At 43.2% G+C, this 15457-nt stretch overlaps 1 protein-coding gene across 3 annotated transcripts in view; it reads left to right on the forward strand.

The window, feature by feature from the left end:
• RIF1 (replication timing regulatory factor 1) overlaps window positions 1-2875 on the forward strand; it is a 438203-nt gene extending 435328 nt beyond the window's left edge. For all 3 annotated transcript variants that reach the window (XM_029605462.1, XM_029605460.1, XM_029605461.1), the window contains exon 36: window positions 2200-2875. In XM_029605462.1, coding sequence (XP_029461322.1) covers window positions 2200-2411 — 212 coding nt within the window. In that variant the 3' untranslated portion in view covers window positions 2412-2875. The remainder of the gene's footprint in view (window positions 1-2199) is intronic.
• The last annotated feature ends 12582 nt before the right edge of the window (window positions 2876-15457 follow it).

Genomic DNA, 15457 nt, shown 5'->3' on the forward strand with positions numbered 1-15457 from the left:
ATGTCCTACCACTGAGACAGACAAGCAGGCTGTAATTTGGGACTGGATTTCTAGTGTAAAGAGAGAAATCTGGGAACCTTCAACATAAAGATGAAATCAAGGGAGGAGATTAGAGCAACTGAGGAACTGGATGGGAATGATTCAGAGGAATAAGTAGTTAATTTGGAAAAGGAGAAAAGATGGGCAGAGTCCTCCATTGAAATTTCTGAAGAGGAGGGGAAAGGGTGACGGCGGCCAGAGAGAGGGAGAGGTGACCTGGTTGAGAATTCAAAACTAATTTTGTAAATTTTGTCATGGAAGTAGTTAGGCATAGTCTGGTAAGAGGTGGGGAGGTGAATGCAGTTTGAGGAAGCAATTGTGTGGCAAAGAGATGGCAAGAATGTCAGATGGACACAGTCTTGCTTGGAAAGCACAATAACAAACTGGAAGGAGGTCTGCATGAATATGAAATGACGTTGGGATGGGATTTTAGCCAGAGATGCTCTGCAGAACAGGCACAGGAATTTAGGAAGCAAATGCTGGTGCTGAGCCAAGGCTTGGGATTTGGTGTGCCTTACAGGAGGACAGGTAAAAGGGAGAGAAACTGGTAAGAGTGTCTAAAGCAGAGGAGAGTTTTATAAGAAGAAACTGCCTCATCAGCTGATTCAGTGTAGTGGAGAGGATACAAAGGTCAGCAGCCTGGAGATTCCTGAAGGTATTGGTGGTGACTGGAAGAAGCAATTGAGGGGGTGGGGGGAGAGTGGTTTAGTATGAAAGTTATCAGACAGTGGTCTGATTGGGGAAGAATTGAGGTGAAGGGTGAGATGCAGTAGTTAGAAGAAATAACTAGATCAGTGAGGCAAACTTCAGTCCTTGTGTGCCAAAAACAGGTTTTTAGGATATCCGCAATGAATGTGCATATGAGAGAGTTGCATGCACTACCTCCATTGTATGCAACTCTGTGTCATGCACATTCATTGCGGATATCCTGAAAACCTGGCCTATTTGTGGCACTTGAGGACTGGAGTTTGTCCTCGCCGAACTAGATTAAGACAGTGGGTAATGCTGGTGAGTTCAGGGGTGTAGAGCAGAGGTTGTCAAGGGATTTTAATCTCCACATGGATACACTCATACTTATGCCTCAATCTTCAGGATTAAGTGAAAGGGAAAACGGTTCAAGGAAGAAGCAAAGTCAGAGAGCAGGAGGGGGGATTTATCTGGGAGTCAAATGACAGCTACCTGGAGAGGTAGTAGGATGAATAGGTAGATGGCATGGGCCTCAAAGGAAGGAAAAGGGGCGGGATTGAAGTGGAAGGAAGGTGTTACACTCCTCTTTCTGAGGGGTTTTAACTTTCCATTTCTGCCACCGTGGCGACTTCCTATGCGAGGTGAATGGGAGAAAAGATAACTTCCATGACAGTCACAACTGAAACAGAGTCCTTGGAGGAAAGCTAAGTCTTAGTCAAGGTGAGAAAATGAAGAGTAAATATATGAGAGAGGTCATGAATGTGGCTAAGCTGGTTGGAAATAAAGCAGATATTCCACAGGGGGCATGAGACAGGAAGGGGAATAGGGGTGGTTGGAGGGGAAACAGTTTGTGCACAGATGTGGTGAAAGCTGCCTTAGAAAACTAGGATTGGGACAGGAGGAGCAGGAGAATATGAAGATGAGACATGGAGCTGTGACAAGGATGAGATGCGTTGATGGCTGGATCAAAGGAGGAAACTTTTGAAGCAAGAGCGGTGCACGGGACAGAAGACAGAATGGCTAGTGAGGTGAAGAATGTAGAGAATGGGAGCAGTAGACTTGATAGATTATAAAAATTGAGGATGTTTAGCCTCAGGAAGAATAGATGAAGCCATAAGAAATAGAAAGGGAATACCTATTGACCTGAGGTAATGCTGTAGCGCGCACCACCTCAGCAGCTGGTGGAAGCCCACGTGTGTTAAGGTACCCTGACCTAAGGTGGGAGAAGTATACAGATGCACTGGTTTACATACATATTTAAAAACGGATCCTATTTTGCTAATAGAAAATGGCTTAAACTGAGCTACTCCATTAGAAAGAGCTAAAACAATTACCAAAAAATGTAGTTTGCCTATTTTTAGGCCTCAGTTTACTGCTTTAAAAAAGTCTTTTGTGTATAAGTGATTGCTGAATGCCTTAATGGGTTTTAATTCATTAATGATTTCTCTCATTATTTCTCTCAAAATTTGACAGGTCCAGCTGCTTCAGCTTCAGATACCAAGCCCTCTACCGGCATTCTGACTAAAATCAATACTATTGCCACCCAAATAACTGCAGAAGATCTCAGTATTTATTCAGGGGACCAGCTGTTTGAGATGCAAGAAAGACTCAGTGGCATGTCTAACTGTATTATCAGACATCTACAATCCCGATGGAAGTCCGGGTCTACTGAGAACTCTGCTTAACCTGTTATGGCCATAAGGACCTGTAGAACTGTAGATGTTAGCTTTCAGTTTGAAACTCCATGTGACAAGACATGCAGTTTAACTGTGCTGAACTGTAGTAACCAGTACCATCCAGATCTCTGTGATTGTCATTGGCTTCTACCAGTATGTGCAGTGAGGCCATTATGTTTTAAAATAGCTGACCAGCAAGTCAGCTGTATCAAAATGCTGTGCTTATTGTGTTCTAAGTTTCGTATTTCCTCTCTGGTAACTTGCCTGATCGTGGACCAGTCAAGAGTGCAGTATCCAGACAAAACCTGAAAATATAAGGATAATTTTATTTAAGACATTTACACTTCCCATGGGCAGTGGTTATATACATACCCCACATTTCATGTAGAAGTATGCTTTAGCAGTGGTTTTGGTGAAACTGTGTTATAAATGTTTTATGGGAAAACACTAAAAATACTTAAAAAAAAACAAACCATGCTTGAACATTGAAGCTATAAATTTTCTTTTACTTCAGATAAACGACAGCACTCTTTAAAATGAATATATTCTTTCATTGCTTGAGTGCACACATTACAGAAGGCAAAGCTGCAAAACGTTTTAGAAAAGCATTTCAAAAATCTGACAAAAATAGGGAAAATAAAACATGTATGTCTTTTAACCTGGCAATATTGACTTTTTCCAAGTATTCAATATGCCTATGGTAAAAGGTGAGAAATTGTACATTTCATGTATTTCAAATTTGAATATGGAGCAGAGCCAGCTGTATTATGCATAAACACAGCCCCATTCAGAAAATTAAATTAGGAACCTGCCAATAAGGTATTTTGTCTAAACCCATTTTAATAGCTGGGTAAGATTTAAAATCTTTGCAAAGCTGAGACATGGTGCATACATTTCAGTGTGCAGTTTTTAGAGGATGAGATGCATCGTGTCAAGCCAAATACTTTTTATGTACTTTTTCTTGCTGATATGCAAGATTCTTCAAACATTCTGGGAATAATCCTTTTATATGTTTGCAAAAGACTGAAATTTTAATTCCAAAAACTTGAAAGTTCCTTAAATTGAAACTTAAAAAACCATCCCATTTTTGTTCATTGAATCCTGGTTACATGCAAGTTGCTGCATCTCAAGTAGTTGCTGCTGCTTAGAAATGAAATTGTCATTAAATATGTACCATATGTAGTGTTGAAAGAATGATTCTATCTCATGGGGGCCAAGGAGTTAAAGTACACTATCTCCATATTTATGTTAATTTACCTTTCAGTATCATTCCTTGCTCTGTAGTCTGAATAAATAGTTCCCATAGGGTTATCATCCTGATATTTACCCTCATTTTAGTAACCTTCCAAATAGTCTGGAGAATTTTAAGTTGTTTTCAATCCAGGTTGAATGTTTCTCACTGCATTTCATAGCCTCGGTTCACATTTCTTAACAAAGTTTAATGATGTGCTATTCTGCAGTTTATCTACAGTTACTCCTATGGGGTGCTGTGAGATTTGACATGCATGTTGGTTTTTGTATACTATGTATAGACTTAATTGAAGCTGTTCTAATTTATGAGCATGACCTTCAGTAAATTGCATGAAATGCCCTGCAGCTTCTTTTAAGACCTGGTTTACAAGGGTCAGTGGTTTATTTAGATAGAAACCTAATTTGTAAATATAATATAATATTGTCAGTATGGACAGAGCATCTTAATGTGACTGCTACAAATGTTTTTAAGGAAATGTGTGTGGAAAAAATAAAATTAATATGCATAATTTGTTAATGGAATATTTATTCTAAGATTTTTTTAAATATGTATGAATGACTGACTACATCTAATTTTCTTGATTATAGTTTTCAAGAATTGTACCTTTATAACATTGTGTAAATGTTTTAAGGATGTCCTTCTTTCGTTTGAAAGGAATGATTTGTTTTGAAAACTAAAAAAAAGAACAATTTTGCTCTGGTTTGTAACAAAAAAAAAAAAAAAATTAGCTGGCCCTGGAATTCTACAATCCGAATTCTAGAAAAAAAGAGTTCATAGTTGTGTTGGTCTTTTTTCCCCCCTTAGCCTACCCTCACCCCAAACTTATCTACTTTTCAATATATTTATAAATGATCTGGAAAGGAATACGGTAAGTGAGGTAATCAAATTTGCAGATGATACAAAATTATTAAGAGTAGTTAAATCACAAGTGAATTGTGATAAACTGCAGGAGGACCTTACAAGAATGGAAGATTGGACATCCAAATGGCAGATGAAATTTAACGTGGTTAAGAACAAGGTGATGCATATAGTGAAAAATAACTTGCTGTAGTTACACGATGTCAGGTTCTATATTAGGAGCTACCACCCAGGAAAAAGATCTAGGTATCATAGTGGATAATACATCGAAGTAGTCGGCTCAGTGTGCTGCAACAGTCAAAAAAGCAAACAGAATTTCAGGAATTATTAGGAAAGGAATGGTGAATAAAACGGAAAATGTCATAATGCCTCTGTATCGCTCCATGGTGCGACCGCACCTTGAATACTGTGTACAATTCTGGTCACCGCATCTCAAAAAAGATATAGTTGCAATGGAGAAGATACGGAGAAGGGCAACCAAAATAAGGGGAATGGAACAGCTCCCCCTATGAGGAAAGACTAAAGAGGTTAGGTCTTTTCAGCTTGGAGAAGCGACGGCTGAGGGGGGATATGATAGAGGTCTTTAAAATCATGAGAGGTCTAGAACAGGTAATATGAATTGGTTATTTACTCTTTCGGATAATAGGACTAGGGGTCACTCCATGAAGCTAGTAAGTAACACATTTAAAACATTGGAGAAAATTATTTTTCATTCAATGCACCATTAAGCTCTGGAATTTGTTGCCAGAGGATGTGGTTAGTGCATTTAGTGTAGCTGGGTTTAAAAAAGGTTTGGATAAGTTCTTGTAGGAGAAGTCCATTAACTGCCATTAATCAAGTTTACTTAGGGAATAGCCACTGCTATTACTGCCATCAGTAGCATGGGATCTTCTTAGTGCTTGGGTACTTGCCAAGTACTTGTAGCCTAGATTGGCCACTGTTGGAAACAGGATGTTGGGCTTGATGGACCCTTGGTCTGACCCAATATGGCATATTCTTATCATAAGGTTCACGGAGCAGGAGTAATCCCTAGTAACTCCATTCAAAAGCACTAGCGGAGCAAAAGCATTCTTTTAAATATGAAAATATGGCATTTTTATACCAGTTCTGGAACCCATTTTCAATACGTTAGCTGTCACTGCATAAAACTGATACATACTGTATGAGAAAAGAATCTGCGCTTACAAAAAAGGATGATTCAGCCCACTGGTGCTTTTGAATGGAGCACAAACAGGGCAGAAGCAGCTAGGGATTGCTGCTGCCCTGTGAAATTTACGATTCCAGAAAACTCTAATTAGGAGTTCACATACTTTACTGTGGCACAAACTGCATATTTTACTTGTTAAAGGTGAAACTATGGCATTTTTGTATCCGTTTTGGAGTCGCACTTTCAATAGATAAACTGTCACTGCACAAAACTATTCTTGAGCTAACTCTGATACATGTGAGGCAAGAATCTGTGCGCTTACCAAATAAGTAAAATGTGCAGTTTGTGCCTTAGTGTGTTCTACTGCACTTGTCACAAAGGGGTGCTTAATAGGAATATGCATTTGTTTAAAATAAGTTGACATTCCAAAACAAATATGACACCCATTTTTTTTCTTCAGGGGGGTCCCACAAATGAAATGAGTTTTTTATTCCCCATCCATTTCTCTGGGCCATTGAAATCTATTGACCATAGGAGTAATGGGAAGCAGGTGGTGTTAATTGTAACTATATAGCAAGTTAGCCACCTTATGTCATGAAAACACTTATGCAACAAGAACTAATGCGAGGCAAACACAAAGACCTGATCAATATATCTGAAAAGGACACACTTATTGAAAATGCAGTCACACCAGTGGTGTACACTGGTTAATAAATTACATTTCACAGTTTTGAAACGGGGGACCCCGACACGGCCGTGTGTCGCATCGGGCTGCGTCAGGGGGACGAAGCACGTAAATAATTTTCTATCGGGAGTTTCAAGTGAAAAGAAACCTGAACTGGATGGTTAATTAACATAAGGGATCCTTAAATGCACTAAATTTAGTGAGAGCCGTGACTTGTGAGTGAGACACAAATTTATGACTAAAATTCCAATGGGTGCTAGTCAGTTCTAGAGAAGGGGGTCAAATGACATGAACTGCGGGCGTGCGGGAAAATCCCATCGCGGTTAGAAGAGGGTATGGAAGCTTTAAATCATGGGACTCAATGGGGGAACCTTATAAATTGAAAAGAAGCACTGCGGACCCCGGGCTGTCTTTTTGAAGATTACTAAGCTTCTAAAAGTTCTTAACATGGCTGATGCTGCTTAGGAGGTTGGTTTCTCCTCCCACCCAATCAAGCTGCCTGAACGAAGAATAAAAAGATGGCAACTTGGGCACATACACTCCTGGCTTTCTTTCACTTGCCAGGGAGGGAAAGGTTACTAGCCATCGTGCATCAGTGAGACCCACCAGTTGATTTCAGAGCACGCTTGTAGCTGGATTCAAAAAAGGAGCCGTTGTCCGCCTATCTCAGAAAAGAACGACTATTGGGCTACCTGGAGAATGCACTGATGGCACAGATCTCAGGAAATGGTGAATAAAGCCTTATAAGCAAGCACCATTATTGCTCCAAGCCCAAAAATATAGCAGTAAAAAGCTCAAACAGTTTCCCTAGTTCCTCCTGCAGACTGTCAGGTCTCCAAAGGTCTATTGTTATGTCCCTTCTCCCCTTTGTTTCTCATGGGAATGCTTTATTTTTAGATACATAGTAATAAAAAATCAAATTAGTAAGTAAAACCAAAAAACCTGCACGATGCAGCAATCCTACCAGTTAGACCACGGTGGCCAACTCTGTGGTCCTTGAATGCCACAAACAGGCCTGGGATTCAGGATATCCACAATGAATATGCATGAGATAAATTTGCATAAAGTGGAGGCAGTTCATGCAGACCACTCTCGTACCGTAGTCATTGTAGATGTCCTGAAAATCTGGATTGTTTGTGACTCTCCAGGACTGGTGTTGGCCACCCCAGATTTAAACTATCCATACTGAACTGTGACTGAATGGCATCTGAGCATGTGGCTCCTAGCCACTCAGTTTCTAAAATTAAATTTTCTGTCTACAGAGGAGTGCTTGATATATCTGAAATGGTTCTGAATTATTGTCGCAGCAAACCTAGGACATTTGTTCCTATATGTAGACTCTATTCTGTATAAAGCTGCTTACTGAACTGTGTCCTACTAAGCTTATGTGCCAATGCGTCAGTATGTGCAGCTGCAGGATATTGGCTGCTCAGCAAAAAGCGAAGGACATGGGAATGGCCCATTCTGTATTTACGGTTGTTTTTGCTCTCTCTCACGCTACCTGCATTTCTCTCTTTCCTCCTATCTCCCCCACCCCTCGCCTCTCCTGCTCCCATCCCTTGCCCCCTGTTCATTGTAATTCCTCCTTCTTTGAGTTATTTGTAAACCGGCGTGATGTGCCTTACGAACGTCGGTATATTAAAAGCTGTTAAATATAGGATGTATGTGTGGTCTGTGTGGAAATCTACTACAAAGGGAAATGCAGAAACTGATAAGAGATGATCAATGTTTTCCTACAAGGTATTGTGGGTAGATGGAAATAGGAGGAGAATTGGGCATTTGAATCCGAAAGGAAGAAAGAGAACAGATGTTGGGTTACAGGTGGTCCAGGGAAAGGAAGCCAGGCCAGAATGACCATATAGAAATGATCAATACATGGCAAAGGAAAGCAGAAAAAAATGTATATAAGCCTTGTAAAAATGTGAGCTAAGGAATAGCTTAGGATATCCAGCGACTTGCTGACCCTGCACTTTTCCTTCATAGACCTTTCTATTGTGATTGGCAGTCATTTATTTAGCATTTATTTACCCTAATAAACATTTTTCTAAATTTCTAAAATGTCTCTGAGTCTCATGTCTGGTATATTTGGGCTAAAACCATACACTTTGGTGAGCCCGATGTGATTACCAAGCATGGCCTGGAGGGCTGCAGAAGCTGTTTTCTCCATATGACCGTAGAACCTTGGAATACCCCGACTGAGACGAATGGGAAGAACAGATGAAAGTAAGTGCAGGAATACGGTAGGATCGGAGATTGTAAGTATAATCTTTTTTCTGCTTCTTTATAAGCATAAGTTTTGTTTAGTTACTTGTAGATAAAGGTGTGCTATCAATTTATTCTGTTGTGGGGATGCCCACTTGAGTTTCAGCCACCTTTTCCGCAGATACTGAAAGTTGATTGTCTGACCCTAATGCTAAGCTACCTGTAGATTTAGTTTGTTCTGCTTTTCCCCTCAGTAAGAAACTTATACAGGGACTTAATAAGAAATGGTTTAAAGCCACCAAATCGAGCTCATATGTGAGTTGGCCGGAAGAGGGTTCCCTTTCTGGCTTTGTTCTTGCTGGATTGCGGAATTTTCTCAATGAGCATAATTTTGTGACAAGCATCTGCAAATTTTAGAGTTATGGGTTCTGGTACAGAGTGAGGTTAGGTTGCTGAACTGAAGCATTGGCTCTTCAAATTAACCCTTTTCCCCAGGAAGCTTCCTTTTTCAATTTTCATATGAACATAGCCAGATATGTGATTAAATCATGTTTGGCAGATCCTTGTTGGGATATGGATTATATGTGGGAGGGACTTAAAGTATGGGGAAAATATGAAGAGCGAGGAGAAAATCCCACTACTCCCTTGTTTCCTTTGATATTTAAGCGTCTTGATGGATACATGTACAGCCAGTCCCTATGCATTTTCCCTGGTCTTTTACTGACATGCATAATTTAGTGACCAAACTCCCACGTTATCCCTTGGTGCTGGTTCATGAATAGATGCCTTTTGAGAGAGCCACATCTGGCTTCACTTTATGCTTTGGGGACCTTAAGGCAGACCTAGCTTCCTTGCCTGGAGTTAATGTAGATCTTCTCTCTAGAGAGGCTAATCTGCCCCTTGTCACTCAGACCCAGTTTAACTTCGATGGGCTTCCCTTTAACAAACACTGAGCCCAAATATGGCAAGCTATGCGAAAATTGTATCCCACTGTTAAGGATATATCTGGTCTAATGTCCCGTCGCTGGGATGCTTCCCAGGACATCTTAGTGTTCTTGTCCTCCTTTTAGGAGGAGTGGTCACAACAGACCAAGACCCGTCCTTTGATGCATCTGGCATGTTGCCCTTGTTTTACCAAGCTGTAAAAAAGACATTTTCACAGCCAGTACAGAATCATTTAGATGGTTTTATGGAAGGGAAGACATGGCAGGAAATTCAGGCACCTTTTACATTTTGTCTGTCAGTATTGTGCTGAGTTAGAAAAGCTACAAGAAGAGTTAGTGAAATTGCAGTCTCGTTTGCGTGCTATGCAGCTTAAAGCTACTGAACAGGAAGCTGCAAGGAAAAAGTCTGACAAAAATTCAGGCGCAGTTCAGTCTGAGGAGTCTGATCAAGATCCCGATTTTGATGATTTGTCGGAATTTGATGAGGAGCAGCTGCTTCCCCCTATGAGCTGGCCAGCACTGATTCAGTGGCAAGGTCAGGGAAGAAGACAGGGATTTGATAGAGGAAGCTGTGGCCCCAGAGGACGTGGCTGACAGAGTGGCAATATTCGTCAGAATGTTGATTGTTGGAATTGTGGTAAGTGGGGTCACTTTGCTTGTTCGTGCCCCTCTAATAGAGGGACACGGGTAAAGGAATGGGTTTGCCAATCATGAATGTCGTGAGGGTGGGTTCCCCACTTGGGAACCATCCCGTGACCACCTGGATTACTACGGACCCCAGACCCCAATGACTGCAGACATTAGTGCACCTGCATATAGGGACACGAGAGCCACTTGTCACATTGTACATTAATGGTTATCCTGTTGAAATGTTAATTGATAATGGAGCTACCAGCAATGTTGTAACAATCCTGCCACCCAGTGTTCTCTTGTCTACCAAAACCAGACCCACTATGGGGTTTGAAGGGGTTACTACTCAAACCCAGTTGAATGTTTAGGTCAGAGACCAACAGCTCCCTTTCTGTATTTCCCACACTGTCCTGTTAACCTTTTAAGCAGGGATCTTTTAACCCAACTCTATTTTGAGCTGTCTTTCCTCCCCTATGAGAATGCAGCATTGCGACTTCAGCAAACGTTACATTTTATTGCCAGATTCCCCAGTATGGGCTACCCCGGAATCTCCATTTGGGTTAGCCAAATCAGCACAGACTATTGATTTAATTTTCAGGAGGGAGAGCAGGGACCCTGTAAGGCCCAGTATGAACTTTCCCTGGAGACAATAAGGGGACATTTCAGAATTGTTATCTCATGGGATTATAGAGCCTTCACGCTTCCTGTACAATAAAGCTTTGTACCCAGTTTTGAAAGACAATAGTCATTGGCGTATGGTCCATGACCTTTGTCATCTTAACTACCAAGTTGATCTTGAATTTCCCTGTGTGGAAAACCCTGCCACCTTACTGCAGCATCACACCATGGGCGCAGTACGTACTGTCCCGGATTTCTCCAATGCCTTTTTCTGTGTGCCACTGCATGCATCCTCATACCCCCTGACTGCTTTCCAGTATGAGGAGCAGAAATTTCAGTGGACTAGACTCCCCCAGGGTTATTTGGAGAGCCCCTCTTCTCTTTTCCACAGTTTTGGCCAAGGCTCTGGTGCCTTTCCAAGCGCAATTGCCAACTGATAATAACACTCCTACAGTATGTGGATGACCTGCTCCTCACCATCCCCTCATTTGTTTCCATGCACTTATGGACAGATTGACTACTGCTATTGACCGATAGGAGTTTAAAGTCAACCCAGCCAAGGCCCAGATTTGTCTCCTTAGAGTAAAGTTTTTGGGTATATGGATTGGTCGAGGGAAAAGAAATAGAACATGGAGAAGGAAGCCCAGAGAGTGGCTACACCTGAAACTGTGACACAGATGAGGTCTTTTAGGGCTGTTGAACTTTTGCAGATTATGGATCCCTGCCTATAGTGCCTGCTCAAAACACCTCGGGAGACACGTTAATGGAGATGTTAAGGGTTCTGACCCCATTGTGCTCCCACAGGAATATCAAGAAATCATCTCAGAGATAGTGCAGGCTGTCATGATAGCGCCCCTTTTATCACTTTGTACGGTGGGGCAGCCTGTTTACAGTGGCCATGTGGGCTGGGCAGCTGCTGTCGCTCAGGGCGAATCTGAAAACCCCTTGGCGGGCTTTTCTGGGTCATTTTCAGCATTTGGACTCTCTAACTGAATGTGAGCAAGCAGTTGTGGCGTGTGCACAAGCAGTTTCAAAATTACACAATCATATACCGGGAGTTTATATTTCCTTGATGGTCCCCCATGCAGATGTACAGTTATTGAAAGATTCTTTAGTCAGTTTCTCAGCCCCTAGATTGGGCAAGTATCAGGCAATACTGCTGAGTTCCAGAGTTACAGTAAAAACCCTTTCCTAAGAAACCACCCTATGCCTTTCTGTCTCAAATGTTGCAGGCAATACCATGGAGTCCAGAACATGTTTGTGGTGCAGCAGTATTACCTTTACTTCTCAGCACTACAGTAGGGGCGAACCCTCTACTGCAGGGGTGGGCAATTAATTTTCCCATGGGGCCGCATGAGAAATTGAGATGGTTTTAGAGGGCCGGACTAATATAATTAACTCAGTTCTCAATAGCCCTACTTATGAAAAGACAGCAGTTTACCACCAATGCATGTCCTCTGAGAAAACACAACAAATAAGACCGATACAAATGCTTACATGCTAGCAAAATATCTCATCTCGGTAACAGACACAGAACCGACCTAACATACTCCCAGGATCTGTAGTAATGCACATAAACTAATCCGCACACAGTTACACCTGTATTATGGAATACACTCAAACAGGAGCAACCCTATCTATGAAAAGGCAACACTACAAATATTAAATCAGGTCCTAAAAACCAATACACCTCTTATTAGGAAAACAGAACTAGCAAGCACTATAGATCCCCACACAGAAATAATTGTAAAACTATACTAATAAGCAGAATAAATGTTTCAAAACAGCTATGAACAGAATAACATCCAACAATTAAAAACTCATAAAAACTATTAAACATTCTCCAAACACCAATAAAATATTTCAAAAAAGCAGACATCACACAATTAAAATGGCAGTCAAGAAAAATAAACTTAAAGCCACCTTTACTTACCCCCTCCAGCAGCTCTCCTACTCCCCTTCCCTGCAGGCCGTGGCACACACCAGAAGCAGCAGTAGAAGCTAAGCTCTATACTTATGGTCCTCTTCCTTAGTGCCCATGTCTCTCACACACACACCATACCAGTCATGCCCCCATGACCAGTTTCTGTCTCTCTCACACCAATCATCTCCCAAACAGTCTTTGGCACACACACCCCAGTCACCTTCCTGAACAGTTTCTCTCATGCCATACACACACACAGGCTTCCCACTCCCGTGTTCTACTTACATATATGGTCTTCTCACTCTCATAATCACTTTCTCTGTCTCTCTCTCTCTCACACACACACACACACACACTCACTCACCAGTCTCTCACTCCCATGCTTGTTCTCTCCACATGCACAGGCTTCTCATTCCCATAATCACTTTCTTTCTCTCTCTCTCTCACACACACACCAGTCTCTCACTCCCATGTTCTCTTTCAGATATACAGGCTTCTCCCTCCCATGATGTGTCACACACACCCAGGTTTCTCACTCCCATGCTCACTCTTCACATTCCCATAATCACTTTATTTCTCTCTCTCTCTCACACACACACACACACACCAGTCACCTGATCTCACTCATGCATACACACACACACAGGCTTCCCACTCCCCAGTTCTCTTTCAGATATACAGGCTTCTCCCTCCCATGCTGTGTCTCACACACACCCAGGTTTCTCACTCTCATGCTCACTCTCTTCACATGCACAGGCTTCTCATTCCCATAATCACTTTCTCTCTGTTACACACACACCAGTCTCTCTCATTTCCATGCTCACTCTCCACGTGCACAGGCTTCTCATTCCCTGAATCACATTCTCTCACATTCACACACACCAGTCTTTTTCTCTCACACACACAGTCACCTTACCAAGCAGTCTCTCTCTCTCATGCATGCACACTCACCCAGGTTTCTCACTCCCACAACTCCAGGCTTCCTTCGCTCATGCTTTCCCACATACCCAGACTTCTCACTTCCATGCTTTTTCTCTCTCACACACACACACATCAGTCACCTCCCTGACTAATGTCTCACACTCTCACATACACATCAGTCATCTCCCTGAGCAATCACTTTCATTGTCTCTCACATACACACACACACATCAGCTCTCTGACCAGTCAATCACACACAGGCTGGCTGGCTGCTGCTCACTCTCTCTTACTCACTTCCTCTCCTCTCCCCCCCCCCCCCCCCCCGAGCACAAATGGGAGCTGCAGCAGCCCCCGCAGGCCAAGAAAGAAGAATCCCATCGGCCGCGGGAGGCTCATGCTGCTGACGCCTTTCTCGATTACCGGCTGCTTCAATTGCTCGTGGACCGACGCTGCAGCCGACGCGGCACGGCTCTTTCTCCTTCCCGCGCACCGCTCCGTGTATCACTTCCTGTTCCGGGTCATGGGAGGGGGGTGCAGGCGCGGGAAGAAGAAAAGGCCAGCCGCGGGTGCCACAGCTTCTAACACCGTTGCCGTTACCACTGGGCTTGAATGTGCTGACAGCCCAGCGGCAACGGCAGCGGGAGAGACCGGGAGCGCGCGCCGCGGACCGGCAAAAAACTCCCATGGCCCGGTCCTGGTCTGCGGACCGGTGGTTGGGGACCCCTGAAAAAAGACCACGAAAGGCGGAACTGTGACATACCGTATGTAGGAAAGAAACTCGAGCGAAGGCACGCTGTCCGATTGGCCGGTGCTTGCCCAGCACCAGCCAATCGGGCAGTGTGCCTTCGCTCGAGTCACTCCCTACCCCCCACCGGACGCTGTAAAAAAAAACAAAAACAGTTCATTCTCCGCTCCCTCGCTCCCCGATTGGCCGGCCAATCGGGGAGCGAGGGAGCGGAGAATGAACTGCTGCCTTCCCTCTGCAAGGGAAGGCAGCAGTGCCTCATTCCCCGTCTGCTCTCAGCAGTGGGCGGGCCGGTCACAGACCGTAGGCGGGCCGGATTCAGCCCGTGGGCCGCCCCTTGCCCAGGTCTGCTCTACTGGGAGCCCTAAGTTGGTTCACTGGTAGGCCCTGCAACCATGGAAAGGTAGGGTTCGCTGCCCTTGCCTTCCTGCCTCATACAGGCAGCGCTCGCCTGGGTTTTGTCACAGTCTCCCGTGCAAGATCCGGACATTAATATATATATACACTGATTTGCACTATGTAGTCTCCTCTCTAACCCAGCATCTTAGGAAGTGGCACAAGAGAGGCTTTTTGGGGGCCAGAGGGTCACCCATATCCTTGTGGATTGCTATTTTAGAATTATTAGAGAGCAGACATGAGAAGGGATTAAAAACTTGTTTATTGGTTAAGGGCCCAGGCAGGAAACCAAGACTGGATCTCTTACTGTAATGCAGCTCAGGAAGCTACTGCCAGCTTGCTTTGTGCAGTAAAGGCTCAAGCTCGACCTGACATTCACTGCTATGCAGATTTTTGCCCCGATTAGTGAGACTGCATGCAACGTGAGAGACACTGGGATGTGAGCGCAGAGGAACGTGGAATATCTGGTACTCTTAAGAGGGTTTACCCTCTGTGCCTGCTTCGGTATAATTCCTCATTATCCATGCATTATGTTATCCTGAACATTTGTCAGCAGCTGTGATGTTTTCATAGCTGTCTACCTACCTTTGGGCTCTGAAATTAGAGTAGAAATGAACTGAGTTTGTGAAAACTGTGTGCAATGCTATATCTATGTTTTTACCCCCCCAACGAGGGCTTCGTGTACCACACAGGCATTTACCCGTACCCCAGGGTCCCTTTCTAGAATGGTCTG

The sequence above is a fragment of the Rhinatrema bivittatum genome, chromosome 6 (genome assembly GCF_901001135.1).
Source record: "Rhinatrema bivittatum chromosome 6, aRhiBiv1.1, whole genome shotgun sequence".
Classification (NCBI taxonomy): Eukaryota; Metazoa; Chordata; class Amphibia; order Gymnophiona; family Rhinatrematidae; genus Rhinatrema; species Rhinatrema bivittatum.